This window comes from Lepidochelys kempii, chromosome 8, assembly GCF_965140285.1.
Source record: "Lepidochelys kempii isolate rLepKem1 chromosome 8, rLepKem1.hap1, whole genome shotgun sequence".
NCBI classification, from domain to species: Eukaryota; Metazoa; Chordata; order Testudines; family Cheloniidae; genus Lepidochelys; species Lepidochelys kempii.
In genome coordinates this window covers 106,050,162-106,077,551 of record NC_136387.1, presented here as the reverse complement: position 1 = coordinate 106,077,551, position 27,390 = coordinate 106,050,162, and the positions used below count along the sequence as shown (strand labels likewise).

Here is a 27,390-nt window from a genome sequence, read left to right as displayed (position 1 = left end):
CCCCTTACGAGGCTCCATGTCTCCTGGCGCTGAGCTGGAAAGAACTTCGTCTCGAGCAGCGGTTCTCAACCTGCGGCCTAATCAGCACACAGCTGCAGTCCATGTGACATCCTCAGGGCCATACAGGTAGTATTGGATGCGGCCCACATAACACGTTGTGGGCCCCATGTGCAGCCCACAATAATAAATAGGTTGAAAATCACTGACCTAGGGGGTCACTCTCAAGGAAATGCATTTCAAAGTGGGACTGAATTATACAAGAGAAGGGACAAAACCATCCCAAGTTCTTGCTCCCTGCCCCTCTCTCTCTTTTGCATCTAAGATGACAAATGAATCCAGCTCTTTAACTTTGGGAGGGACCTGCTCTGCAGGCTGGTCAGTAACGCAGTTGGAAGTGTGTGGTAAGACTTTTATCTTGAACCAAGCCTAGTTTGTAAAGTTTGAGTACTAGGAAGCATTTTATCTTTATTTTTCTTGTACCCATTTCTGACTTTAATGCCTTAATACTTGTACACACGTCAAACCTCTCTCTTGGCAGTTAATCCTGTGTTGTGAACTGTGTGGGTAACTCCATTTAAGGTGGCAAGTTGTTGTATATTGTCCCCTTACAGGGTCAATGGACCTTTGTTATCTGAACTGTCCAGGAGAGGGCTGGGCACACAGACACTCAGGCTGAGAGTTACATGCTAAAAGGCTGCTTGTGAGTGGCCCAGGTGGGAGCTACAGCAACAAGGCATTGTGAGGCACCCCAGGGGGCAGGGCAGGGGTGACAACCCCTCACTGGTCTGGATTGCCCCCTGAAAGGTCACAGCATTTCACCTGGATCTGTGGATATAAATATGGATCTAAAAATTCTCCAGCAAAGAAATTACTGCACATTGTCCTAGGTTTTTCTATAGCATCTGTCACTGAATTATCTCGGTACTGACATAATTACAGGCCATGGCACATGCTACTTGGAAAATACTACATCACCACGTACCCTTCACCCTGTACAAGAGGGAACCTATCTCGGGGGGCAGTGGGGTCAGGGGTCATCCTGACAGAAGTTCAGGTTGACGGAATCTGATAGGGGAATTTTCTGTTTCTACAGTGCTAAGCCTCAGACTGTTATCCCTTCACAGCCACCTGCTCTTTGTTTCTTCCTCACAGGATTAGGGTGAGGCAGTCCCAAAGAGGGAATCAGCGCCCCTTCACAAACCTCTCCAGCAAAGCAGGAGGCTGCAGCTACTCAGATTGGCGGATACTACAATGGGGAGGTGCCTGGAACACGTCACAACCCTTGCAGGAGATCATCATTAGAACAAGCTGAGACGCATCTCCAGAGGAAGGGGTTCAAAAGCGAAGGGGGTTAAAAATCCTGCCCCCACCGAAGGCAAAGGTAAAACTCCAATTGGTTTCCATGGGGCCAGGATCTCACCCCAAGCATATTTCTAAAGCACCTGCTACTATAGCGTCTCGGGACATCTCATCACCACCTGGGAACGTTCACATTTCTTCACAAAACAAGCTCAAAGCTTTGTCCGCAGGGAGGTTTAGCGCCATGACAAGGGAGATTTTTGGAAGAGAAAATAAAAACAGTCCAAGGAAAACTCACTAGCCACACAAGAGAAAACGCTTCCCGATAAGTCTTTGCGCTTTACAAGAGCGACGAGAAGTCAGCATATGTCAGTGTACACCGAGGAATAGCTTCTGCAACCTTAACTGGGGACTCTCAGATCCAGCAGGGCCAAGTACTGTCCTACCTGTTCTCAAACCACAGTTATGTTGCTATGGCCTTCATTACCTTCTGAATTGTCCATGCCTCTTTCTCGACTGTTGTTCTTGCTCAAGCCAGTTTTTAAAGAGTACCTGAGTGATCACACATTTCAGACTCATCATTAACTTCAACCCTCCCCACAAATAGCTGGGTCTCCTTTTTCTCTTGGACTACACCCTCTTTTGATGTATTTGTACAAGCTTTTACCCCTTCAGGCAGCATTAACTCACTGCGGTGTCAGGCTGTTGGCTGCCCTTTATTAATGCTGTCTTTCCATTTCTAGAACAAGTCCTTTGTTACCCTTACATCTCAAGAGACACTGAGTTGCAGCCTAGCATGCCCCTGGCTCTAAATCCTTAACATGGAGGTTTACCATGGACAGGACGCCCGATCTGACCTAGCAGATCACTAACCTAAACAGGAGTTGTCATGAGAAACCACAAAGCCTGAGAAAGGAGCAGGGGGCAAGCCTAAGCAAAAGCCTTCCCTCGTGTTACAATAAATACTACATACAGAATGATTTTTATTACAGTCTAAGCTAACTGATGATACTCTTTGGAAAATAATTTGATTCTAGCTTGCTGGGTAGGGCAGCAGTAGTCTAGTGCAGAGGTTTTCACACTGGGGGGGGGCGCGGAATGTATTTGGGGGGTGGGGGCAGAGGGCGTGAGCAGCCTTAGGGGCAGTAACTTACTGCACACATTTTACCCACAGCAATGAATAACTAGCAACGCTGATTCCTCCAGACCAGTAGTTCTCAACCGGGGTACGCCAAGGTCTTCCAGGGGGTACATCAACTCATCTAGAGATTTGCCCAGTTTTACAACAGGCTACGTGAGAAGCACCATCAAAGTCAGTACAAACTAAAATTGCATACAGACAATGACTAAGGCTCAGATTGTCGTCACAGATATTTTTAGTAAAAAATCAGGGAGAGATCACTGGCAACAAACAAAAATTCATGGAAGCCCATGACCTGTCCATGATTTTTACTAAAAATATCCCTGACAAAATGGGGGAGGGAGGAGGGTCCAGCACCCACAGTGGTTGGGGGCTCTGGGGTCCCCCATGCCTGGGCCGCTGCTGGGGAGCTCCCGCCGTCCGCGAGGGCTGGGCAGCTGCAAGGGGGCTCCCACCACCCACCGGGGCTGGGAGCTGCAGGGTCCCCCTGCTGCCCTGCGACGAGGAGCTGCTGGGGGCCCGCCACCAGCTGCGGCTGAGAGCTGCGGGGCTGCCTGCTGACAGCTCCAGCCCTTGTGCAGAAAATGTCACGGGGGTCTCTGGAAGCCACGGATTCCGTGACTTCCATGACACAATCAAAGTCTTAACAATGACTTGTTTCTACTGTTCTATGTACTATATCAGTGTTTTTCAACCTGGGGGGGGTGTCACGATTTATTTTATAATTACATGGTAAAAATGAGAAAGTCAGCAAATTTGTCAGTAATAGGGTGCTGTGACAATTTTTTATTTTTATGTCTGATTTTGTAAGCAAGTGGGTTTTAAGTGAGCTGAAACTTGGGGGTACGCAAGACAAATCAGCCTCCTAAAAGGGGTGCAGTAGTCTGGAAAGTTTGAGAATCACTGCTCCAGACACCTCAGGTCGTCAGCTGGCGCTGTGCATTTGCCTCTAGATGACGCCGGGCGTTTTGAGGGATTTCTGTTAAGCTGGCATAGCCTTATACAAAGTCATTGCCATCTGTATGTTAAAAATCTGTTTGCTACGACACGGGGTGCACATTTAATTGTAAGCACGCCACAATTGCAGTTTTGCTTTTGCTCTTATGACAATGGATCGTTGGCCCATTTGTGCAACAGAAAAAAAACCCAATTCAGAAAAACAAAGAAGTGAAAACTGATTCAAGTGAAGCACCCCTGCTGCATATATTAATGTATGTACTAGTGTGGTGGGGGTGCGTGTGTGTGAGCTACTACCGACACTGAGAAGGGGGGTGCCATCAAATAATTTTGAGAACCACTGGTCTAATGGAGCGAGCGGAGGGCTGGGAGCCAGCTGGCCTAGTCTGCCTCACTACTGACTCACTGTGTGACCCTGGGCAAGTCACTTCACCTCTCAGCCTCAGCTGTAACATGATACATCCACAACCTTCATAACGGGATTTGAGATCTAAAGATGGAAAGCACTATGTAAGCACAAAAGACACACTGCAGACTATGGTCAATAAACTTGGTTGTATTTATTCTGGGTACAATTTGGCGCTGAGGTGAAAGAGACATGCAAAGCTTTGCTACACCCAGCTCTGCCAGTGTACTTCAGCCCTAACCCGCAGCCCCTCTTCCTATTCCACTCCTGGGCCCCAGCCACGCACAGCTACCCCAATACCCCTCAACCCTGGTCTGCAAGCACCCTCCGCTATTGCAGTCCGGAGCTCCCAGCTGGGAGTACACAGCTCCGTTACGGCAGCTTAACCCTGACCCACCGAACCTCTGCTGTTGAAGAAAAGATTCAGACAGAAGCACAATGGAAGCGGGTAGATGGTACAGCGCTGCTCAGTGGTTCTCTCTGGCGAGGGGGCTTAGGGGCTATCTGATATACGGACGCATTCTAATAAAGCCCCTCTCCTTGGCAGCCCTCCCTGAATACTTATCTAATCACAGCAAAGGGCGCGATAAACTCCCTGCCCCGAGTCCTCTCTGCATTGACAGTTCACTAAAGATACAAGATCGCTCAGTGACATTACAAATGTCAGCAAGCAGCGATTAGGCTTGGTGGAGGGGACACATTAGCAGGCGGGGGAGGGGAGGGGGGGAGTCAAACTTCTGTCAGTGCTTTCAGATGCATGGAGCGATTTTTCCTTTGGCTTTTGTCCTCAGCGCAAGACAGCTCTGCCCATCCCAAGGCCCAGCATCCCAACAACCTTCCCTGGTGGAGGAGAGCCAAAGGAAATAGCTGTCCCCCAACGCAGCTGGTACCTCAAACACAAGGGTTTGCTACGGAGCAACAAGCATGGGGCCTCAGTGACCCAGGCCCCAGCCCACCCCTTCTGTTGGCCTGAGAAGCGAGCCTCAGAACCAAACCTCGGCTCGTTCTTCTGACAGCACACGCTGTCAGGCCGGTCTGTAACGTACACGTAAAGCATTAGAATTTCCTGCTATGTATAAAGTTAAACTAAAGCTCTCAATTAAAACTAGCTCCTCTGAGTCTCCTACCAGTGCAGAGAGAGAGCATCACAAATATGCTGGTTCAGAGGGATAAGAATGGGCAGGTGGACAACTCATCTTGCTACACGCGACCTCATTTGCGACACCATCAGTAGGGCACACAAGGTCAGAGTGTGTGAACGAATTCCCAGGCTGCTTTCAGAGTCAGCAGAGGGACTTTGATATCTAAGCAAAACGCTGGAGACCGAAGAGCAGCCTCAGCGGCCCAGTTTGCATTTAAAAAGGCAGCATGCAAACACAGCGTGGACCTTCTGCACAGCAAGATGCATGGCTCACTGGGCGAAGCAAACAGAACACCACTAACAGATTGTGTGTCAATTTGGGGCATTGTTGACGCAAAAGACAATGCTCCCCTCCTTTTCCATTGTGTTTTGTTCCACCACAGCTGCTGAGTCCTGTACTGTGCAGTCTCTCTTACTCAACTCATCCCAATACACAATGCAATTTAAGACCCTTTTCCAGAGACCACTAATAAACTAAGTCCATCCCAAAAACGTACTCAGTGCTGGAGGAAATTGCTCCCAACACACACCTTGGGACTTCGGACTGGCGGTTATTTTGAAGCAGTATATAAAGGCACCTTTGGCAGAATTATTATACTACTATGGTCCATGCACTTTCATCAACCAACTTCACGCCTTTCCAAGCAGAGATGGTAACCCCAGGCTGACACCACTGGTAAGTGGGAGGTTTCGGGACTTGCATCACAGGGTTGCTGGACGGGGGACGGTGATCAGAAAGTGCCAGTGGCCCCATTTCAGCAAGCTACTAAGGCACATGCCCAAGTCGAGGCACAGAAGTAGCGGCACTGAAGCCCAGTGGAACTGCTTGGGCTGAAAGTTGTGTATCCATGCGCACACCCAGACGTTGAAATGTGCTTGTAATTTTTTAAGTCACATGCTCCCACTCTTTGGGCTTACTTAAGTTTGTGGCAGTAATTCCTTTTATTCGGTAGTCTTCTATTACCAATGAACTCAAATGCAGGCCCATTCTAGAGGTTTCCCCGTGCAGGGGGAAGACTGGTCTAGTTACATACTTTGTATAAACTCAAATACATCGTTTTCTTCACATTTGAAACCTGAGTCTCTGCGTGAGCCATGCCCTAGAGACTGGCCATTTCACATAAATCCCAGCAGCTTGACCAAGATTTTCCTCTGGGGGATCAGGTCATAGGTGCAGGCAGATGACTCACGAATTAAGGGACTTGCCTGAGGTCACAGCCAGGTCTCCCTATGCCCAGGGTATTCCCCTACGCAACAGATGCACTGCCTTCCTATGTGAGGGGCTAGGAACGTGTCAGGGGACTGCAGGAGAACTGAGCAGCTGGGAGGAAATCCAGGTCCTTGGTTACCCCATACTCTCTCTGCAGTACTAGAGAAGGCCACACCTTGGCAAAATGTTTACCTAGGCCAGTGTTTGAACACCCCTCAAGAACAGGGAGCTGAGAGAGGAGCCACCCCAAGGGGTGAAGCATCTGTTTATTAAGTAATGATCCCAAGGAGATGAACTTTTAGTCACGTGGAGAGGGACCAGCAACTCATTTCCCTCTCAAGCTGAGTCAGCTCCCAGTCGGGCTGAGGACGAATGGGACCAGCTAGTGAGCACTCTCTGCTAAACAGCCTGAAAGAGATGAGCTCCTGCATAGGGGGCTCTGGCAGCAGTCAGCCTCCCAATCCCAGCCCATGAGCCCTCGATGCAAAGTGCAGAGCCGGGAGAGAGGTACGCTAAGCAATTCTTTCCCTCCCTCTCCCACTGTAGCCCTGTGCTATGCTGCTTCGCTGATAGTGCTCAGTGAGGGCTTAGACTATCAGCTGAAATAAGATCCATGAAAAGCCCTTGCCCGCATGTCTAACTGGATTATGATGAACCCAGACTCCTAACCTGCTAAACCAGGGAGCCTAGGACTACTGCAAACAGCCATAATTTATCTGTCTTAGGGCCAAGAGGCAGAGCACAGCTTGGGGCTCAGCCAGTTAACATCGAACATCATGGCGCAGAGGGTTTCATGTGGGGTTTGGGGTTTTTTTTGTTTTGGTCTTCTTTTTTTTTTTTTTTTTTTTTAAACCAATCAACCTGCTGGTTATATAGCTGCTATCCATTCACCAGAAGTTTAGTGAACTTCAAATGGCGATCATTAATGGTCACTGAACTGCAGAATGCCCCAACGTGCTTTCAGATTTCATTTACAGAGGCCCAGCAATCAGCCAAAAGATTTGCTCTGACAGCAGGGAATGCAAGATTCCCTTGACAAGTTCAATGGGGAACGTGCTGCCCGCATCCCTTGTTAAGTTCATGTTCTACCCTGTTTGATGGAGTAGATCATGCAAACTGTCCTTTTGCTGCTGCTCGGCCTGTCACTCCTGTTGTCATTTAAAACAATAAAACAAAAAGCCGAAGTAAAACACCAAATTCTGCAGAGCTGTTTTCATGCAAGTTCTGTTTACCAAGTCCCTAATTATCAGGACAGGGCTAGTAACCAAAACCGTTCGATTCAATGGCACATCAAGCCCCGGTGATGCAAAAGCCTTTAAAGGAATTATCACCCCAGGGCCCTCTTGCCCCTTTCACAGCCCCGGCAATCACCCTCCAATCTGCACCACTTGGCAGCTTTGGCATCACAGCACCTTTCCTTGCCGCGAGAGAGGCCGGGACAGGACTCCCTTCAGACCCCACCCAGGCCAGTCCTCCATCAGCCAGAAGGAACGCCACAGAGCAAGGCAAGATGCTGCTGACGCTTTGAAAGCCCCACAACAGGGAATGAATCAAACCTGGGTCTCTTGTGTGGAAGTGCAGAGCATTAGCTGTGGAGCAGGCCCTTCTTAGTCACAGGGGTTTTTTGGCGGGGGGAGGAGGAGGTGGAGAGGGGGAATTGTTTTTTGACAATGTGCATAAAGAAGAAATGTAGAACTAAATGCTTCTCTATATGCACTTCGAGGCTCCCTGTGCTGAGGAACTACCAACCAGGATTCAGCCTGGAGGGAATTTGATCCTAGGAACTCGAAACCCCTGGAATATAAAACGCAGGGCAAGCAACGTACAAGCTGACACAACCTTCACTAGAGAGGTGCCCCCGAGTGCTGTGCTGTTATGCACAGAGATAGACAGCGCTAGGCCTGCTGCAACGGGATTCTCCACAGCTGCAGAACATATTCCATCAAGTACAGTAAGACTCTATTAGCGGAGATACAATACGGAGCTGGAGAAGGACTCGCTCAGCCCCAGCCGCTCTGAGAAAATAACTCCTTCATTTCAATGCAAAACAGCAGTAGTTATTAAACGCCACCTTGAAGAGCAGAAGAGGAAGGGAGAGCAGGAGGGGATGGGGGGGGAACAGTGGCGGTTTGCATAAAAGTACCTTTTTCAGATTAATCCACTGTTTGAAGTAATCAGCAACCGGCAGCCCTAAGTATTGGCATTGTCCTGGTAACCTGTAAGAGAGGAGAGAGAGCAGGTTCGATTCAATTACTGCACCCTGACAACACAAACTCCAAGTTTTATTAAGCACTTCGGTGCTGAGGAGGAGGAGGAGAAAGCGAGATCCTTGAGTCTACTTAAATGTGCTGCATTTCAGAAGGATCCCAAGCATTTGGCAAGCACTTCCTGCAAGCTGGAACTCAGCTGAAATCTTAGGTCCTGGCTATGCGCCGGTTACGTGTGCAGGCTGCCAAACTATCCTCACGTGGGCTGTTTGTAACAAGGAGGGTGGGCGTTTCACATGGGAGTTGTGTGTACCTTCAGCACTATGCTCAGCCCTCCCCCGGGGGAGAACATGGCTGGAGCATCTGGGCTGTCACAAACTGTACTCCCCAATAACGTAGGAAAGGCGGCTCCCTGCCCCAGCGACCCTACATGCCAAAAAGAGACCTGACAGACAATGTGACTGCCAAGCCACAGGACACAGGTGACCCAGCTAAGCCTCAGGGGAGACAGTTTTCAGACACTTCCTACGTGGCGTCCCCTACCACGCTGTTTTATGGGCTGCAGGCCCAGCGTACATGTGTGTAAGCTGGAATAATGCCGGCCCAGGGCTCTGGAAAGGAAAGTGCTATGGATTTCCACACAGCAAGATTTTTAGGCCCAGATGTTCGAATATGTGCTCAGGTAATTGTGCAGCTAGATCACGGCCCAGCCCCTAAGAGACCACCTCTCCCCCTGACACACCCGCAGCAGAGGCACCGGAGCTGAAGCCCACTGGTAAAAGAGAGAGGGAGCCACGCAAAGGGCATTAGGGCCACAGGGCTTTAGAAGCTGCTTCCAATCTGCAACAGCCTGGGTTTGTTCGCCTGCGGGGCACCAGAAAGGCCTGCCCTCGCCTGTGAGAAGGCAGGCACTGGGTATGGCTAGACAGCAGTGCCGTGGGACTTCCGTGCGGATTACGAAGGGAAGTTAGTTATATTTATTTTCGATTTGATCTGACGTGAGGTAATCAGTGGGCCTGTTCGTTTACTGTTGAAGTTGTCCACAGCGCTGGACAGAGGCTCTTTTATTGGAGAGTAGAAACATTCCAGATAAATACAGAGACTAATCAGATCCACGTGTGCATGTAATTACCACAATCCCCGAAACTGCTTGTGTAGCTAACACGAGACTTGGCATTCCGCAGCTGCATTACAGGTAGAGGGGTTCAGAGCCAGAAGAGAGCCAGGAGGGCAGCACACGGGCTGCAGGGAAAACCCTTGGATGTGGGGTCTGCCAGCAAATCCATGGGAAGATGAACGAGGGAAGCTGGAAGACATCTGGGGAGGACACCAGCCAATAGTGCACTCTTTGCACCCATTCAAGGTCAGGCAGGCTCCCAGACAGCATCCTGCCCACACCAGCACCAGCGATGGCCAAGAACTGAATACGCTCTCACTGCCCTGACCCTGAGAAGTGCAGAGTGGGGGGCACGCAGCACCTTTCTGGACCAGGCCCAAAGTTACTCCAGACAGAGACCCAACCGAAACCCCTTCAGCAGCACTGAGCTTGTCAAGAGGAGGCACTGCCAGGGCAGCACAAGGGTTATTATAAAGGCGAGTTTCTGGTTAAGCAGTGAGACACGCCGTCCCTTCCTCTCTGGGCATGGCTTGTGTGATGCTAGAACCAGCTACCCTGAAATATACCCCCGGGGTCACTTACTGCTATTACGTAATAGAATTCACACATTAAAACCAGCCTGAGCCATGCACTTCACTAGGCTTTACAGACCTGGGCATGACATCACTGAGGGCCAATCAGACAGGGCCAACGGCAGCCCAATTTCCAGAGAATCTGTTTCATGAAGGACGCTGTTTTCCACTTGCTCCCAAATCAAAGGCGATTTCAGAAAGAAATGGAGCCCTCTCAAACAAAGCACCCGTCTAGCAGCTATACCTGTCAACCTTTCTGACGGCTGCTATGTAACCACTAAAGAGCTTTACAGTAGTAAACAAGCAGGTACCTTGCTAAAATCTAGGTTCCTTCTTCTAGCCCAGGAGGTATTAACTCACAGAGGGCCCAATCCATCCCCAGTTAAAGTACATGGAAAGACTCCACGGACTTTCCCAGGATTTGGATCTGGCCCATAATAAAGAAACAGCCTAGTTCTCCTTAGCCAGCCTTACCTGCAGGCTAACCCCCCATGAGATGGTATCCAGAGTGTTTCCACTACAATGGGGCCAAGGGGTTGGAAATCAGGAGATCTGGCCCCTCCCATCAATCTGCCACATGGCCTGGGGACCCTCTCTTCTCCTCTCCGTGCTCCAGCTCGCCGAACCGTAAATTGGCACCAGCGACACCGACTCATCTTTGTGGAGCACTGAGACACATCAGCAGCGGGGTCGGACCCAGGACCTCTGGATCCAAAAGCATGAGCCTCGACGGCCCAAGCTAAGGGGCTGGGCCTGCTGGCTCACAAGCAGCAGCGCTCCAGCCACGAGAGGGAGGCAGAGAGCCCTGCTGTGTGAGCTCCAGGGACTGAAATTGTTACACCACGGATCCGTTCTCTACCCGCTGGCCAGAGCCCACACTCTACTGTTACAGCTGGGAAGGATTCCCTGCTTTCCAAATGGGTTAGGGCCTCATGCCGGCTCCAGTAAGAGCAGGATTCTCTCCCAGTGAGCTCCGCGCCCTCCACCAGCACATCGACCCAGGTTCGCTGAACCAGGCAGACTGCGCAGCTCACCTTCCCCGCGTGAACTGAGCGGGCAGGATGCAGTCTCCCTCTCCCAGCCTGCCCTGCGAACCAGGGAGTCTGCACACACGCATCCACGTGCACTGGTGTGATCCTTCTGGTTTGTCAACTGGCCCCCCAGTTCACACACACGCAGACTGATTCTGTGAAGTCACTGAACACTTAAGCAGCATGCTGGCTGCCTGCAGTGTCCACCCCAGCCTTCAGCTTTCCCTTCCCAACCTATACCCGGTGCAGAGCACAAACTCACTGTGCTCTGAACCGCATCTTCCAGCCCGACGCTAGCACAGACATGTGTGTACACGGGAGCTGTCCTTTCAGCAGCCAAGATGCCTGCAGTTAAACCACAATGGCTCTCAAAACGCACGTCTGGCTGGGGCAGAGGGGTCTGTACCTGGGGTTGTGAGGGTTACAGGACAGAGCTATTTTAAATGCACGGAAAGGACATGCGGCGCACATTGCCCTCAGTCAGCCAAGCTCACAGATTTGCTTTGGCCAGTGGGAGCAGCTCTGTACCGTTTCTAAGCAGCCTGGACACACAAGAAGAGCTCCATTTTCCACCACAGCCCTGCTCCTTCGTACACTGCTAAGTAAATGGGGCTGAGAGAGGAGCCGTATGCAAATGGCAGGCAAGGTCACATGGCTTTATTTCTCCCTCTGAAGCCAGCTCCCCAAGCCGGTAAGAAGCGCACAGCTCGCCGGTGATAAACAGCCACGCTTTAGTTATCACTTCCCTTAAGTTAAGGAGGACAGGCGAGTGATGGATGGGCAGGAATTTGGTTATCAGGGAGGGCTGTCAGCTGGAGTCGCCTATCTACGCACACATTTAGCAGGGCATCATTATGCGATGGCATGGAGTTAAAATATGACCAAGGGTATTGAAAGAAAGAAAGATGGGATTAAATAATAGCAAATTGAGCAACAATAAAGGCGCGTGAGGCGAGGACGTTATCGTAGGAGTGACACCTTTTATCTCGGTCTGGGGAGCTAGAGCAGGGCACAGATTGGTCCTTCCTCCACTATTGTATCCTCTTGTACAAACAGAGGCAGATAAAATGTGTCACCAGTGCGATAGCATATCAATTAACCCGAATTAGCCAGGGGGTCAAGCCAAGAAATAGGGGTTTCTCATTTCAACAGGTTCCTTAGTCTCTGCTATGAGCCACCACATTAATACGGGGGGGAAGGGAGGGGAATGGATAATTGAATTCAGTCACTCAGGTGGTCCTAGTGTATAAAAAATTAATGCTCGAGTCTCCTGCCTAATTGGACTTGGTTCATGTCCATCTGCATCTGGGTTCAGGATGTCAGAAGACAAAGAAATTGGGCCAGTTTCTACACAGAGGGTGTACTGATACTGAGCCAGTTAGAAGAACAAGTCCCTCTTCAGGAAAGATAAAAAGACATTAAATCTTGCTCTTTATGGACCTGGTCTCAGCCTTTAAAAAAACAACCACCATGCACTGTAGGCCTTGTTGTGTAACACACGCAGAATACTTTAATGACAGTCTTGCCAAGCCCCAGCGCACTGGGGACAGGAGGGGTTGGCAGCAGCATCTTCTCACCATCCTTCTCCAGCCTTGCAATCCACTCCCCATTTGACTGCGTCCCCTCCCAAACGTTCTCAGCTCAGAGGGAAATTGGCAATGCTGATCTAAGCGACATGGGGCACAGCAGCACAAGACAGGGGGCACCCAGAGCAGGGTGACAGCGTGAGAAGCGGGGGCTGGAAATGCCTCCCAATAATGCCACACGGTTTAAAGCAGGGGTGATCAAAACGTGGACTGAAGGCTCCTTGCAGAACATGGAGCTCGAGTTTTAGCAGAGGGGCAGTCTAAGCCTACAGCTCCCAGGATGCATTGTTCCATCTTGATCAGAAGGTGGCTGCTCAGGTGAAGACAGAGAGCTGCATGCTGAGACACCAAATCTCTGGTGGACATTCTTCAGTATAAAAGGTGAAGGGGCAGTAGTATGGTCCCATGCAAGACCCGCCCCTTCAGAAACCTGGCAAGGGGGGGAAATTTGGGTGCCCCCCAACACAGATTGTGCAGTGGGGGTAGAATAGCCACATATTTGGATAGGTAAGGTGCTACATCTGACTGAGAAATGGGTGCTGAGAGCTGTGATTATTAAAATACAGCTAAAGGCTTGTTTACACTAGAAAGCTGCACCAGTTTAACTAAAGGAGTGAATTTAAACCAATTTACTTAGGCCAGAACAAAACCCTCGGGAGAGAAGTACTGCCACATTTAATAGTGATTTCATTTTGGTTCAAAGCAATTTAAACCATTGATTTTTTTCAACTTTTCCATCTGTACTTCAGTTACTCTCTAAAGAAAGAACAGGAGGACTTGTGGCACCTTAGAGCCTAACCAATGTATTTGGGTGTAAGCTTTCGGAATGCATCCGATGAAGTGAGCTGTAGCTCACGAAAGCTCATGCTCAAATGCATCGGTTAGTCTCTAAGGTGCCACAAGTCCTCCTTTTCTTTTGCATATACAGACTAACACGGCTGCTGCCCTGACACCTCTCCAAAGAAAGGGTGCGCTCTCATTGGTCGATACAGCCATTTAAACATGCTGATTTACAACTAAATAGAGACTGTGTACTAGATTTGGTACAGCTTTTTGCTGCTTAGGAAGGTGCACTATAATGATAGACATTAAATTAAGCAATTATATAGCTTAATATTTTCAGATGCTCATTAACTGTACATTTTAGTATGTTAGAAAACGGTGAATGATCTATTGCTTATTTACTACTATTGTGCCATATTTATAAAGCTTGACCTCGGGTGTCAGATGTTTTCCCGATTCTTTCTTTATATGGCAAAGCAGCCTTTCACAAAGTTTTTGATGGAAGCTCATGGACTCGACATATTTATTTTTTTATTTAAAATGTTTTAAGAGATAAATTTAGGCCTTAACATATTTTGCATTACATTCAGATTTCATTTTAAACAGGTATATTTTTAAAAAGAAAAGCTTATTATAACTTAAACAAAATAAGAAAAACCCTATTTTTTTCCAAAAAGTTCATCCATTTTTATCCACCCTGTTCTGATTTATCTTAAGGTGACTGGAAACAGGTTTAAACTAAATCAAAATAATCCCCTCTTAGAAGAGTATCCACACAAGGGGCTTTGCACTGATTTTAATTAAACTAGTTTAAATAAACTACTTTCCTTTGTAGACGAGAGTTAGTGAACTTGGGCACACTGACTTGGAAACTTCTCCCCTCATGCCTGAGTTCTGAGGACAGCCTTGGTGACTTCACGCTCAGCTGTCCAGGGATAACACACATGGCTGCCTTTCAGCACAGATGGAGTATCCCAGGCCTTTGGCACAACATACCACAAAGAAGCCAGGAAACAATACTTTCCTATGAGACAACAGGTGCTGTGAAAGTCAATCCCAGGTGTAGAGGCAAAAGTCATGACCTCACAGGGCTGTCATCCGTGACATCATAATTCCATAAAAGGGAGATGGATTGTGACACTTGCGTAATTGTATCCTGAACTAAATTCCCTCTGCTGATTCAACAGATACAATATTCTTCTCCATTTTTTGTACAAAACACTCACCCTTCACTGAAAAGCACCCTCCTCTCAGGAGGGACACTGCCGTGGCTGATAACCATGCACAAAGGAGGTCAAGAAGTGGAGAAAAGCATTGTATACAACAGGTTTCAGAGTAACAGCCGTGTTAGTCTGTATTCGCAAAAAGAAAAGGAGGACTTGTGGCACCTTAGAGACTAACCAATTTATTTGAGCATGAGCTTTCGTGAGCTACAGCTCACTTCATCGGATGCATACTGTGGAACTGCAGCAGACTTTATATACACACAGAGATCATAAAACAATACCTCCTCCCACCCCACTGTCCTGCTGGTAATAGCTTATCTAAAGTGATCATCAAGTTGGGCCATTTCCAGCACAAATCCAGGTTTTCTCACCCTCCACCCCCCACACACAAACTCACTCTCCTGCTGGTAATAGCCCATCCAAAGTGACAACTCTCTACACAATGTGCATGATAATCAAGGTGGGCCATTTCCTGCACAAATCCAGGTTCTCTCACCCCCTCACCCCCCTCCAAAAAACACACACACAAACTCACTATCCTGCTGGTAACCTCCTGTGTTTTTTGGAGGGGGGTGAGGGGGTGAGAGAACCTGGATTTGTGCAGGAAATGGCCCACCTTGATTATCATGCACATTGTGTAGAGAGTTGTCACTTTGGATGGGCTATTACCAGCAGAAGAGTGAGTTTGTGGGGGGGGGGGGTGGAGGGTGAGAAAACCTGGATTTGTGCTGGAAATGGCCCAACTTGATGATCACTTTAGATAAGCTATTACCAGCAGGACAGTGGGGTGGGAGGAGGTATTGTTTTATGATCTCTGTGTGTATATAAAGTCTGCTGCAGTTTCCACGGTATGCATCCGATGAAGTGAGCTGTAGCTCACGAAAGCTCATGCTCAAATAAATTGGTTAGTCTCTAAGGTGCCACAAGTTACTCCTTTTCTTATTGTATACAACAGAAACTACAGACAGAATATAGTTCAGACCACCAGTGTCTAAAGCTCAGTGTGTCAAATTCATCCAAACATTTATTATTTTAATCCAGGGTAAGAGGCTCCTGATTCACCCAACCTTGAAGCCCTTACACTGTTCAAGCGACACTCTTCCCTGCCAATGGGGATGATCGACCTTCATGCCCAACCCAAACCAAGTATCAAGTGTTTCTACAGGTAGCGGTGCAGTGCACTTCACCTCCGCCGGGTTCTACTGGGAGCGGGATTTTGCTAACCGGTATAGAGCAGAGGTGGCTAGAGTCTGGTTTGTTTATTTCCAGCTACCTATGAAACAAACAGCTAGCTACGACTCGCCAGGCATGCAGAACCCCCCTTTGCTATTTGCACACTCACTGGGCAGAGTCTAAAGCACACAGTCTAAATTCCCTTAGGATGCCGCTGCTTCCTGTAGTCTTCTGCCCCACCTGCAGACAGGTAGAGCACCCAGGGCCAGCAAGGGCCTAGCAAACCCAGGTACAAACTTGTCGTCAAATTAGCCACACACAAACTCACTACCAAGGGCAGAGCTGGAGCTCCCCACACACACGCACCACCTGGGAACAGAACAGAGGCAGAAGGAGAACAGGGCAATTGGCCCATTCATGCTCCTTTCCGTGAGGCTCCAACGAGTAAAGACAGAAGCAGTTACCCATGTCTGAGACTCGTTTGAAGAGCGGGGCAAGGCCCTGACAATCACAACCACAATCAGTTCAAAATAAACCCAGAGCTCAGAGAGGTGTAGCTTGGTTAAATTCACAGAAGCTGGACATCCTGCTCACCAGACCTCTCAGAGCGATGGGCGTGGGACAAGCGATCACAAGGATGGGGCTCCCCGTCCAGGAGTGGAAGCTCCCCTGCTTTACTGGTCCCTGCCGGAGAGGAGTGCTCCGTGCTACGCTAGCGCCAAGTTCCCATCCTCCCGCCAAGCACGCGGCAGATCCTTTCCCGTCTGCACGCCAAACAGCCCAAGAGGCAGCAGCAGTTAAAATTCACAAGCGGCCGCTGTAGAAAGACAATACACTTGTGAGTGTCAAAAAGCACTCTGTTTTCCTCCCAACCCAGAGACAGTGCCTTCACCCGCCCCTGGCCTTCCTCCCACCATCGCAGCTCTCTCCACTGTCAGTGCAACGCGCCTATAAGCCGCAAGTCAGCTTTAAATATCAGTGTGCAGGAAGCAGGGACACGAGAGGAAGGAAGTGGGAACAGGCAGTGTGAGCCTTCGACGGCTGTCAGGGAACACTAATGAATTTCAGCCCCAGCAGCCCTGCCTTGGATGGGCTGAGGCGAGGAGGAGAGTTACATGCTCCTGCCGCTATGGCTCCTCACGGTCCTTTTCAAAGCCCCACAGTTAATAAATGTCATTGCTGAGCCGGCAGCTGCGCTCCTTGAACTGGCTGGGGCGGCAGAATCCAGGGTCCCAGGAGAGCACGCTCTCCTCCACTTTACCACACCGATGCCGACCGTAGAGAGAACCAGGCAGCACAGCTACTGGCCAGTATGGAGTACTCCAGGCCAGAGGGAGCATCGTGTCAGATTGCAGGGAGGAGTTATCCGGGCTTTTAGGCAGCGTCCATCGCCATGGTACCTACAGAGGGTGTGCATGATTGAGGCCATATGCTGAAGGTAAGGTTCTCTCTGAAATACCAGGCTTAATAGTCTAACAGTATCACAGCAGCTTCTTAGTTCCTAAAGAATTTCCTTTAGGCCTCGCAACCACAGTGGGTGCGCCACCGATCATTCTCCCTGCTATCAGCCCCAGCACTAAGCTTCGCTCGATTCTGCTTCCAGCGTCTTGTGAGCAAGCACTAGATCAGAACACTGCCGTACCGGTGTACCAGTAACCCCCTCAACCAGACAGACGGATGCGTGCCAGGACAGACAGACACGCCGTTCCCTTGACTGGACGTTCTGTAGGGAACAGCTAGGGAGACAGACAGACACGTACGTTCTGGCAGCCATGAAGGGGTTAAAGAGTGATTTGCCCCTTTGAAAAGGGATGGGACTCATTCCTGAGGCACCAGCATGGTAAAGGAGTCAGAGCCCGGTATTACACACACAACACGAAGGTCACTGAAAGTCTTCCTTACAAATGTCAACCTGTCACTTCCAGATATTAATGAGGGCTGACCAGCAGCTAAAAGGCATCCATGCTCCATTAGTAATAAGAGACAAGAGGCAACATGCAAGGAAGAGCACACAACAAGGCGTGCGGAGACACCAGTGGATCTGCACGGCCCTGGGAGGTGTGGTGATGCACAAGATCATAAGCCTTGTGCCTGAGAAGGGAAGCTATTCCCATACAACCCCACTCACTGGAGTGTGTTATTGTTTTCCCTTAATCTTTAACTGAATTAGTGTAATGAGGCCAACAAGCCCAGACCTAAGCAATTATTCTAGTACCTTCACGTTCAGAACCATCCTTTCCTCTGCACAGCTTGTTTTGGAAGCAATTTTTCTGCATATGCAAGGTACATTTCTGCCAGAATGGCCTGAGGGACAGGCTGTAATTCCCATGCTTGGGACTCTTAAAGACTGCCCTGGACAAGACGCCTCTTAGGGAGCCGTCCTGCATGAATCTAACAGTTTCATAGGTAGTTGCCATCTCTCACCTTTATGGCAATACCCTTGCCCCCTCAACTTCTGCTTGGGACAAAGGAGTTTGGGAGGCACCTGACAGTCAAACACTCCAAGCACCAGGCAAATGAATAAGGTGGTTAGCTCCGGCAGAGAACGAATGTGATTCACGCACAAGAAAAACAATTCTGCTACAGCACCAAGGCAGCAGCTCTAGAAGTCACCATTATACTCATTAGCTTTCAGCCTAGTCCTGAAAAGCTGAGTGCCCGCAGCTGCTATTCGATCTAATGAGAGTTGAAGGCACCCAGCAGGATCCGGCTCTGTGTTGGTATTCGCCCTGTCTAGAGTCGAGCTGAGACGCGATCTCAAAATTGAAAGTAGGGCTGCAACACAGCAGGGATTCAGCCTTCAAGAGGTGAACGTTTATCAACAATTGTGTTCACGCGATGCTACAATAAATCGATGTGCTAACGCTCAGCAGGTTCTCTTCAGGAGAGTCACAGCTCTATATGCTGGGCCTAATTCTGCTTCCTGGTACGCTGGGATGAATCAGGAATAACTCCACTTGAAGTCAGTGAGGTATTAGTGGAAGCAAGATCAGAATGCGGCTTTTTGTTTTCATTTACCAATATCATTCCCATGGGTCTAGGTTCCTGCTCCGGTGACAGCAGAGGCTTTGCACCCTTCCAGATCAATGAAGGAATGTGCAGGGGTTTCAAAGGAGAAGGAACTGGAGCTCTTCGAGATGCGTGTCCCCATGGGTGCTCCGCTTCAGGCACCCAGTGATTTTCGGTACAAGTGGCCGTTCAGCCCACGCATGCGCTCTAGGAATCCTCATGCCCCATGGCAGGGATAGAGAGCTGCATGGGTGAACCGCCCTCCGTTCCTTCTCTACCACTAAGACTCACGAGAGAAAATGCTGGAGCAGAGGGGAAGGAGGGAGGGAAATGGAGCACCCATAGGGACACACATCTTGAAGAACTCCAGTTACTGCACAAGGTGAGTAACCGCACCTTCTTCAAGTGGTGTCATAGATTCATAGATATTTAGGTCAGAAGGGACCATTATGATCATCTAGTCTGACCTCCTGCACAATGCAGGCCACAGAATTTCACCCACCACTCCTAAAAAAGACCTCACACCTATATCTGTGCTATTGAAGTCCTCAAATTGTAGTTTGAAGACCTCAAGGAGCAGAGAATCCTCCAGCAAGTGACCCGTGCCCCATGCTACAGAGGAAGGCGAAAAACCTCCAGGGCCTTCCAATCTGCCCTGGAGGAAAATTCCTTCCCGACCCCAAATATGGCGATCAGCTAAACCCTGAGCATATGGGCAAGATTCATCAGCCAGATACTACAGAAAATTCTTTCCCGGGTAACTTGGATCTTACCCCATCTAAAAACCCATCACAGGCCATTGGGCCTATTTACCATGAATATTTAATTACCAAAACCATGTTATCCCATCATACCATCTCCTCCATAAACTTATCGAGTTTAATCTTAAAGCAAGATAGATCTTTTGCCCCCACTACTTCCCTCGGAAGGCTATTCCAAAACTTCACTCCTCTGATGGTTAGAAACCTTCGTCTAATTTCTAATCTAAATTTCCTAGTGGCCAGTTTATATCCATTTGTTCTTGTGTCCACATTGGTATTGAGTTTAAATAATTCCTCTCCCTCTCTGGTATTTATCCCTCTGATATATTTATAGAGAGCAATCATATCTCCCCTCAACCTTCTTTTAGTTAGGCTAAACAAGCCAAGCTCCCTGAGTCTCCTTTCATAAGACAAGTTTTCCATTCCTCGGATCATCCTAGTAGCCCTTCTCTGTACCTGTTCCAGTTTGAATTCATCCTTCTTAAACATGGGAGACCAGAACTGCACACAGTATTCCAGGTGAGGTCTCACCAGTGCCTTATATAACGGTACTAAAACCTCCTTATCCCTACTGGAAATACCTCTCCTGATGCATCCCAAGACGACATTAGCTTTTTTCACAGCCATATCACATTGGCAGCTCATAGTCAACCTATGATCAACCAATACTCCAAGGTCCTTTTCCTCCTCCGTGTCCCTATGGGTGACCCACTTCAGGTGACTCCCGAACAGCATCCCCATAGGGAGAGCCATTGCTAATACTGAAGACAGAACAGCATCGCCAATGGCAGCATCTGACCTAGAGGCATGAACCAACGCACGGTGTTTGGAAAAAGTTTGTACTGAAGTCCAGCTCTGCAAATTTCATCACCTTCTGGGTGACTGTCAGCAAGTCATTTCCCTTCTTTCTCGGTCTCTCTTTTCCTTCCCACCTTTTGCCGGTCTTGTAGCCTGTAATCTCTTTGGGGCAGGGACTCAGAGTGGGAGTCAGAGTGCTTACAACAACTGGGCCCAATTTTGGTGGTGGCTCTAATAATATAATGTAAGTACCATTAGCCCCCCAATCTAAGAGCAGCCAGTTCTCTGCCACGAAGGGGGCCTCTAAACTCAACACGGCAGGTTAAGGAATGTGGGCAGCCAGCTGGGTCACTGGACCAGCAGACTTTCCTGCAGTGCTTTACGTTTCTGACGATAGGGTCCGGAGCTTTGCAGCCCTGCCGCATGTGGGCCTGGGGCTGAATGGTTCATATTGAAATTTTACAGCTCTCCCTCGGCAGACACTTAACACTGAGTCCCCAAGGCGCACGAGGAGCCCCACAGGAAAAGTGACATCAGAAAATTCATGACAGCTCTTCCAATTAAGGCAGGTGGACTGCACAGTCTCTTTGGGCTTCCTCATGCTGCTCAGCTTGTGGATCTCAATGTCAATTGGAAAGAATCTCCCCTCTAGGGAGAGCATCAATGGGGACCACCTCTCAACAGTGGACTGCTCAACAGATTCCCAGCTGCTCACTGAAGGGATGGGGAAATTTCTGCCCCTTAAACACAGAGTTCCCCTGCCTGGCGCACGCACCTGCCCTGCCCTCCTCTCCTCACAGCAACATGTTATTTACCTACCACAGAAGAGTTTCTTCTTTTGCATCCATTTGCAGGGCAGTCCCGTGGTCTGAACCCAAGAGACAAAGACCCTCTTCTGGTGTCCTTGCCCCTCCAGCACCAAAATGCACAGCAAGCTCATCTCCACTGCCAACCCAAGCTTTCTCCTCCTGACCAACATCTGTGCCCCCTCCCTGACTTCAGCTGGAGCAACATGAGGGAGAGAAAAGAAATCCAGCAGAAGGAAACTCTCTCCTGTGTGAAGGCACAAAAACAGAGACTCACACACCCCCGAGGCAAAGCAGAACATGATACCTAAGCAAGCTCTCAGCATGGTTACCACACCAGCATTCTCTCATGCCTGCTGTGTTCGGAGCAGCCTGGCCCCCCCCGGATAACAAGGTCTGAATCTGATTTTCCATGGAAGCGCTAAGCCCCAATTTAGATCTGCGTGAGCGTAAACAAGTTTGGCTTTCATTGTAGAGAGAGAATGCTCCTCCACCTCAGGAACAGGCTGCCATTAGCATGTGCTTCACCAGACACAGAGCAGGCAAATTCTCCAGAGCAAAGGACAAGTGCAGCAATTAGAATGCAAGGGGGTGCAGAAGCTGTTTAACTGTGTGACCTCAGAGGTCACCGCAGCTGACTCCCAGCCCTGTATAAATATTGTATGAGTTGGTGAGCGAGGCCTTTCCAAGTGCTGTACCTCCCCCTCCACCATCACATTCTGCATCTAGCTAGACACGTCAGCAACGTTATTTACAGATTTGAACAACCAGAAAAATCACTCGGGTAAATGAGACAGAATGGGGGTGAGGGCTGCTTGCTGGAGCAGGCTGCTGCAGCCAAGAGACCAGGGATCGAAAGCACTCCCTGCTTTCCCCGTCACTATGCACCCCTCTCCTGCATTCGTTAGTTATTAGCATGCAATCACCTGTTGGTGTAATCAGCTCTTTAACCAGTGCAGAAGTGCCACTGACGACAAGGGGGAGGAGGAGGAGCAGACGACAGCGCTAGAGGAGAGCTACCCTTTTAGGCAACAGGAAGGCTTTTGTGGGACTCCCCTCTTCTTCAAAGGCTGCCCAAGTGTGCATGTCAGATGCTGCTGGATCTCCAGTACTACCAGGTGGGACACAGAGAGATGCTGCACGGCCTCAGCAGCAGCTCTCCCGGCCCTTCCCGGTGGCCAGGCCTACACTGGGAGTACTATGTACCAGCACTCCTCATGTGGATACAGCTTTATACCAGCAACCTGCACTTTCAGTGGTACAGCTTATTCCCGCTCCCCTCCACCCCCGCACCCAAGCAAATAAAGTTACATTGGCAAAAGTGCAGTTTTATGGGTGTGAGCACGTCTACACTAGGCACACTTCACAAACCGCACCTCTGCACGCCCCACACAGACATAGCTATGCCAGCGAAATCTCGGCGTGCAGACTGGTCCTTCGCTTCCCAGCGCAAGGGGACCCTTCACCAAACAACTTAGCTTCCTCTCCTCTAAAGCCCTCCAGGAACCCCTCCAGCCCAGCTTCATCCACTCCACCCCTGAGATGGACCTTAGAGTACCCAATGGTGGCTAAACCTACAGGCCTCCATCCTGATCCCTCTCAGCCACTCTGTGCAAGAGTCACCATCGCCTTGGTGTCTGAGAGACTCTCCATCCTGAGCTTCTGCCCTCTCCTGCCAACCACTCGTAATGCTGCCTTCAGAGAAGCTGCTTGCTCCCCTGCCCTCCTTCTGCAGGGGTCTGCCAGGGCCCTGCCTTTTCCTCTGTTGCCCACCTTTCAGATCACCGTGGAACCATGCAAAGCCTCTGCAGTGCTCCTGGGCCACGAAGCCAGAAACCAGCCCCAAATCCTGGTCTCCTACACCCTTCTCCCTCTTCCTTCCACTCTTCTTCCCCTGCTAACCATCCCCCTCTGCTCTCAGCTCTCATTTTATACGCCTTGCATCACCAGGGGATAGCACAGTAGAATTCAGAAGCACCCTGTCCACTCCTGGAGTCTCCACAGCACATTGCCAAACATACCCAGTCAGTCACACGCACTGACTAGAGCTGGCGGGTGTGCACACGCTCCCTCCTGTATGTTTTTTCACCTAGATTGTAAGCTCATCAGGGCAGGGACCCATCAAAGGGGCACACAAATGCATGGCCATAAGAATCATTGCCCCTTGTTCTTGGGAGCACCGGGGGGAGGGGACACAGGAAGAGACGCAGTCCTTGGAGCGTAGCTTGACACGGCCCCAGCTGCCCGGGGGGCTCTTGCAGAGCCAAACCAGCCACTCCATACAGGACAACAGGGCGTTTGTATTCTGGGCACCAGGCAGAGCGAGGAGCAAAGTTCAATAGTTTCAGCACACCTCAGCCTGAACTTCCTGCCAGCAGCCTCCCATTGCACTGTGCCGGGTCACTGAGCCCGCGAGCCTGGTTGTACCGCCCTGGCCTCTCCCAAGGGGACTGCGCCATTAGCAGGCTTACCCCTCCATGGGCAAGGGAGACGAGATGGATGGGAAGAGCGAGAGAGGGAAGGGACGATGGGGGAAAAGTCTGAGAACTCTCTCCCGAGCCCCGCATTGAGCGCAAGCACCCAAGCCGCTGTGCAACTCTTGCACTCCTGATCTAATGCTCCCTGACAGGCCTCTGAAGACGGCGAGCTGTTTGCAGTCAGCACTGTGATTTGTTAGTAATTATTTTCACAGTGTCACACCGCTGTCACTCTCTTAACAAAGAGACAGGCAGCCCGAGGCTGCCTGTGAGAGAGAATCAGCAGCGAAAAGGGACCATCAGGCACCCAGAGACTCTCTGCTCCTCTGGGTTCTACAACAGAGCCCTTACCAGGTTCTAAGGGAACATCTCGGAAGTGGCAAGTCAGAGTCGTCTGACACCCTGGCCCCACAGATGGGAATTTCCCCCTTACGCAAACCCACCCTAAACCTGACAGGGTTAGATCTCCTTAAACTCTTCATGTGCTTCCGGCCCACAGCCACCAAAGGGAACTTTAGCTATTGATGACGTCACACTCTCCTTTTAAGCTCTAATTTCTTTTAATGTGGCCATGCCATGAGACTGTTCTCGGTAAGCACGATAACCCTGCGATGAAATCCCACACAACCTCAGTGCATGTGCACGCACTGATCCATTCACACCAACCCAGTGCTGTGCATTTCTTCAGCCTGGCCTCACCAGCTACATCACACCGCTGCATTCTGCCTGGCATTTTACAATGCCAGGGGACCTTGGCAGCTTCCCCACGCCTGAAATATACAGCCTAATGATTTGTTTCCCCTGCTACCATGCACACATCACACGGACATGCTGAGAACCTCCCTTAACCACCTCCATCCATCTCGTACCTGCTATGTAACAGCTGTGATCCTTCCTTCGGCTAACTTGTCAGCCAAAGGTAATCACCCTTTCCCAGTAACCGTGGAGCCTGCTCGGGCCCCTAAGGAACAGAAGCTATTTTGGCACCGGATGTGTCACACAGTATAAGTGTAGCTAGATGAAAGAGACACCTGGCCAGCTAGCCTTTAGAGTTCCCTTGATCTCCACACAGAAAGCTAGGGGATTTGCTTTTGAGCAATTCAAGGTTTGTATTACACCGGAGAGGAACAGTCTTCCTCCCGCTCTCCTCAGAGACAAAGCACAAGGGTCATTCTCTGTAGCAGCAAGGAGAGATGGGTGTTAATTCATCTTCCTAGAACAGAGAGAGTTTGGAGATATTAAACCTCATGATATAAGCAAAACCCTCCCATAATTAACTGCATGGAAGAGCACTAGCTCAGAGGGCAGCTCCCTTTCAGGGGTCTTTTTAATAACCAAGAAATGGCACATATATGCTGTGAAGAATTAGGATCACCACTGGGAAGCTAAATGGTCCATAAAATGTAACCGCTCTCTTCAGAGCTGGGAGTGCAGCACGCTACCACAGAGGAGAGACCATGGCAGCTTCATCCCAGCCCCGCAGCGTGCAGACTGAAGAGGACATCCATGTGAAGGGGAAGTCATGTTTACCCTTTGCCTAAGGACCTCCTATTGGCAAATTTACACACCAACCCCAGTACTCCCTCAGCAGACTCTATGGCCCGGCGTGCAGAGAAGTGGAGTCAATGCAGCAAAGGTGGAGACTGCCTGGGGGAAGCTGGAGAAGGGAAGGAAATGCGCACCTAGGAACGAGGGAGCTGTGAAGAGAAGGGAGGAGAAAGCCAAAGGAATGTTAGTGTCCAAAGAGAAGCCGATAATGCTAACTAGAGCTAGGCGAGCTTTCCCCCACACACCCTGTTGCTGCTCCATATCCCTCTTCCTTCCCTCCTCCATTCTCTCCCATCTCACTTCTCGTTCCTCCGTTTGCTCTAGGTGTCTCAATCTGTCTTTTCAAGTCTATCCCGGATGATCCCAGAACATAAAATTCCAGCTTTGGAGAGCTTGGCTCAACACCGCAAGAAGCAAGTGCCCCGGCCATGCCCATGGAACAGGGACTACCAGTCAGAATGGATCATGCGAGTTACTCTGAAGGCTAGCACTGAGTTCCAGTTCCCTCAGGGCTGGGATCCCGGAGCCCAGGCCCCTGCTCCTCAGGAAATGGTGGGACGCTGCAGGGCAAGGCACTAGAGAATGCCAGGTAAGGAAAACATTGAGATGGACTCAAGGTGACTCAATCAGTCTTTGACAACAAGGAGCCTGAAGAGGAAAGAGACTTGAGAGCGCTGAACCCGTCTGGAGAAATGGCCCCCAACAGCAGTGACGACAAGGAGAAAATACTGCCAAGCAAGCATACGAGTTGCGAGTTATATTAGACCTCAACCACCTCATGGTAAGAGTGGAGTCGGTGAAATGGGAGCGCAGCGCTGCCCGGTTGGAAGCATTACACGTTCTGGAGGCTCTCCAACCAGAGAAGCGATGCCCAGCCAAGCCATTGGGAAGGCAAGTGCCGACACACAACAGCTTTGCTTAGGCTTCGAGAGAGAGAGCTGGGGCCCCCAGAGTACAAAGCTGACGCATTAAAGCAGGTGAAGCGATGTGGCTGTCCAAAGCCAGACAATCAGATTCCTCACAGTCGCATGTGCCTCACAATCATGCACTGCTGTAGCTCTCACACACACGCCAATGGACAAAACTGCCCAAGCCCCTACAGGCATTCAGTGCCTGTGGTCTTCATGATACCAGTCTTTCAGATTGCTTGGGAGGGGGGGAAGAAGGGGGCACTGTGCGGAAGAAATGCAGGTGGAAGGGGCGCCCCTTTAGGCCCAGGGATCCAGGAGCGTGCCAGTCCTCCTCTCCCTATCACATTAATCTGCTTTTTACCATTCCTCCATATCACAGATTCATAGACTTTAAAACCAGAAGGGACCATCGAGTGAGTCTTTCTGCATGGCAAGGGCCACAGAATATCACCCAGGGATTCCTGCAGTGGAGGGAATGGTTCTTCCTTTTTACACAAGTGAAGGCTTCGAGTCCAATAACTAGTGGATGAACTAGAGCATCTCTTTCAGCAAGGCCGCCAATCTCTATGTAAAGACACCCAGTGGTGCAGAACCCACCGCACCTCATTCCAGTGGTGGTTCCCCGCTTCATTCCCAGATATCAACGGTATTCTCTCTCACTCTTCCCCACGTTACCCCGTCTCTCCAGCGTTTCTCTATTGCCTACAATATCATCGCCACTTTTCTGGCTCCTCGCTCTATGTTCCTGATTCCCAAACAGAAGCATCCACACCTTCTTGAGATGGATTCGCGTCAAAGTTCACAATGTTTTCAACCAGCACCTCTCCAACGACGACAGAACCAGGAACAGGGCTCTTACCCTGTGCGTGCTGAAGACTGGCAACACTGGCGTTTGCAGTCTGGGCAGGGTAACTCCCACAGAAAGGGTTTCATTGCAAGCCTTTCCCCAAAAGGAATTCAGGAAAAGTTACACGTCTCAGAGAAACCAGGCATGCCGCAGAACTCCTCATGGACCATCAGATCTCAAACAGAACTAGAAACAGAAGATGGCCACCAGAGGCAGTCCCTGCGAAGGGATAATGAAGGCCAAGACTGCGAGACATTTGAAATAAATACGGGGCGGGGGGATCTTAAAAGGAAAAATACAGAACTTATTTCACAAAAATGACTTCAGTTAATTTTGTTTTTAAAATACACCAACTCTGTGGTGGTCAGTTAAGTGACTTTAGCC

The 27,390-nt window shown here is 49.8% G+C and overlaps 1 protein-coding gene across 4 annotated transcripts in view; it reads right to left on the bottom strand.

The window, feature by feature from the left end:
* Positions 1 to 27,390, bottom strand: part of ERI3 (ERI1 exoribonuclease family member 3) — a 251,599-nt gene that overhangs the window by 156,576 nt on the left and 67,633 nt on the right. For all 4 annotated transcript variants that reach the window (XM_073357948.2, XM_073357949.2, XM_073357951.2 and 1 more), the window contains exon 6: positions 8,298 to 8,370. In XM_073357948.2, the coding sequence (XP_073214049.1) occupies positions 8,298 to 8,370 (73 nt within the window). The remainder of the gene's footprint in view (positions 1 to 8,297; positions 8,371 to 27,390) is intronic.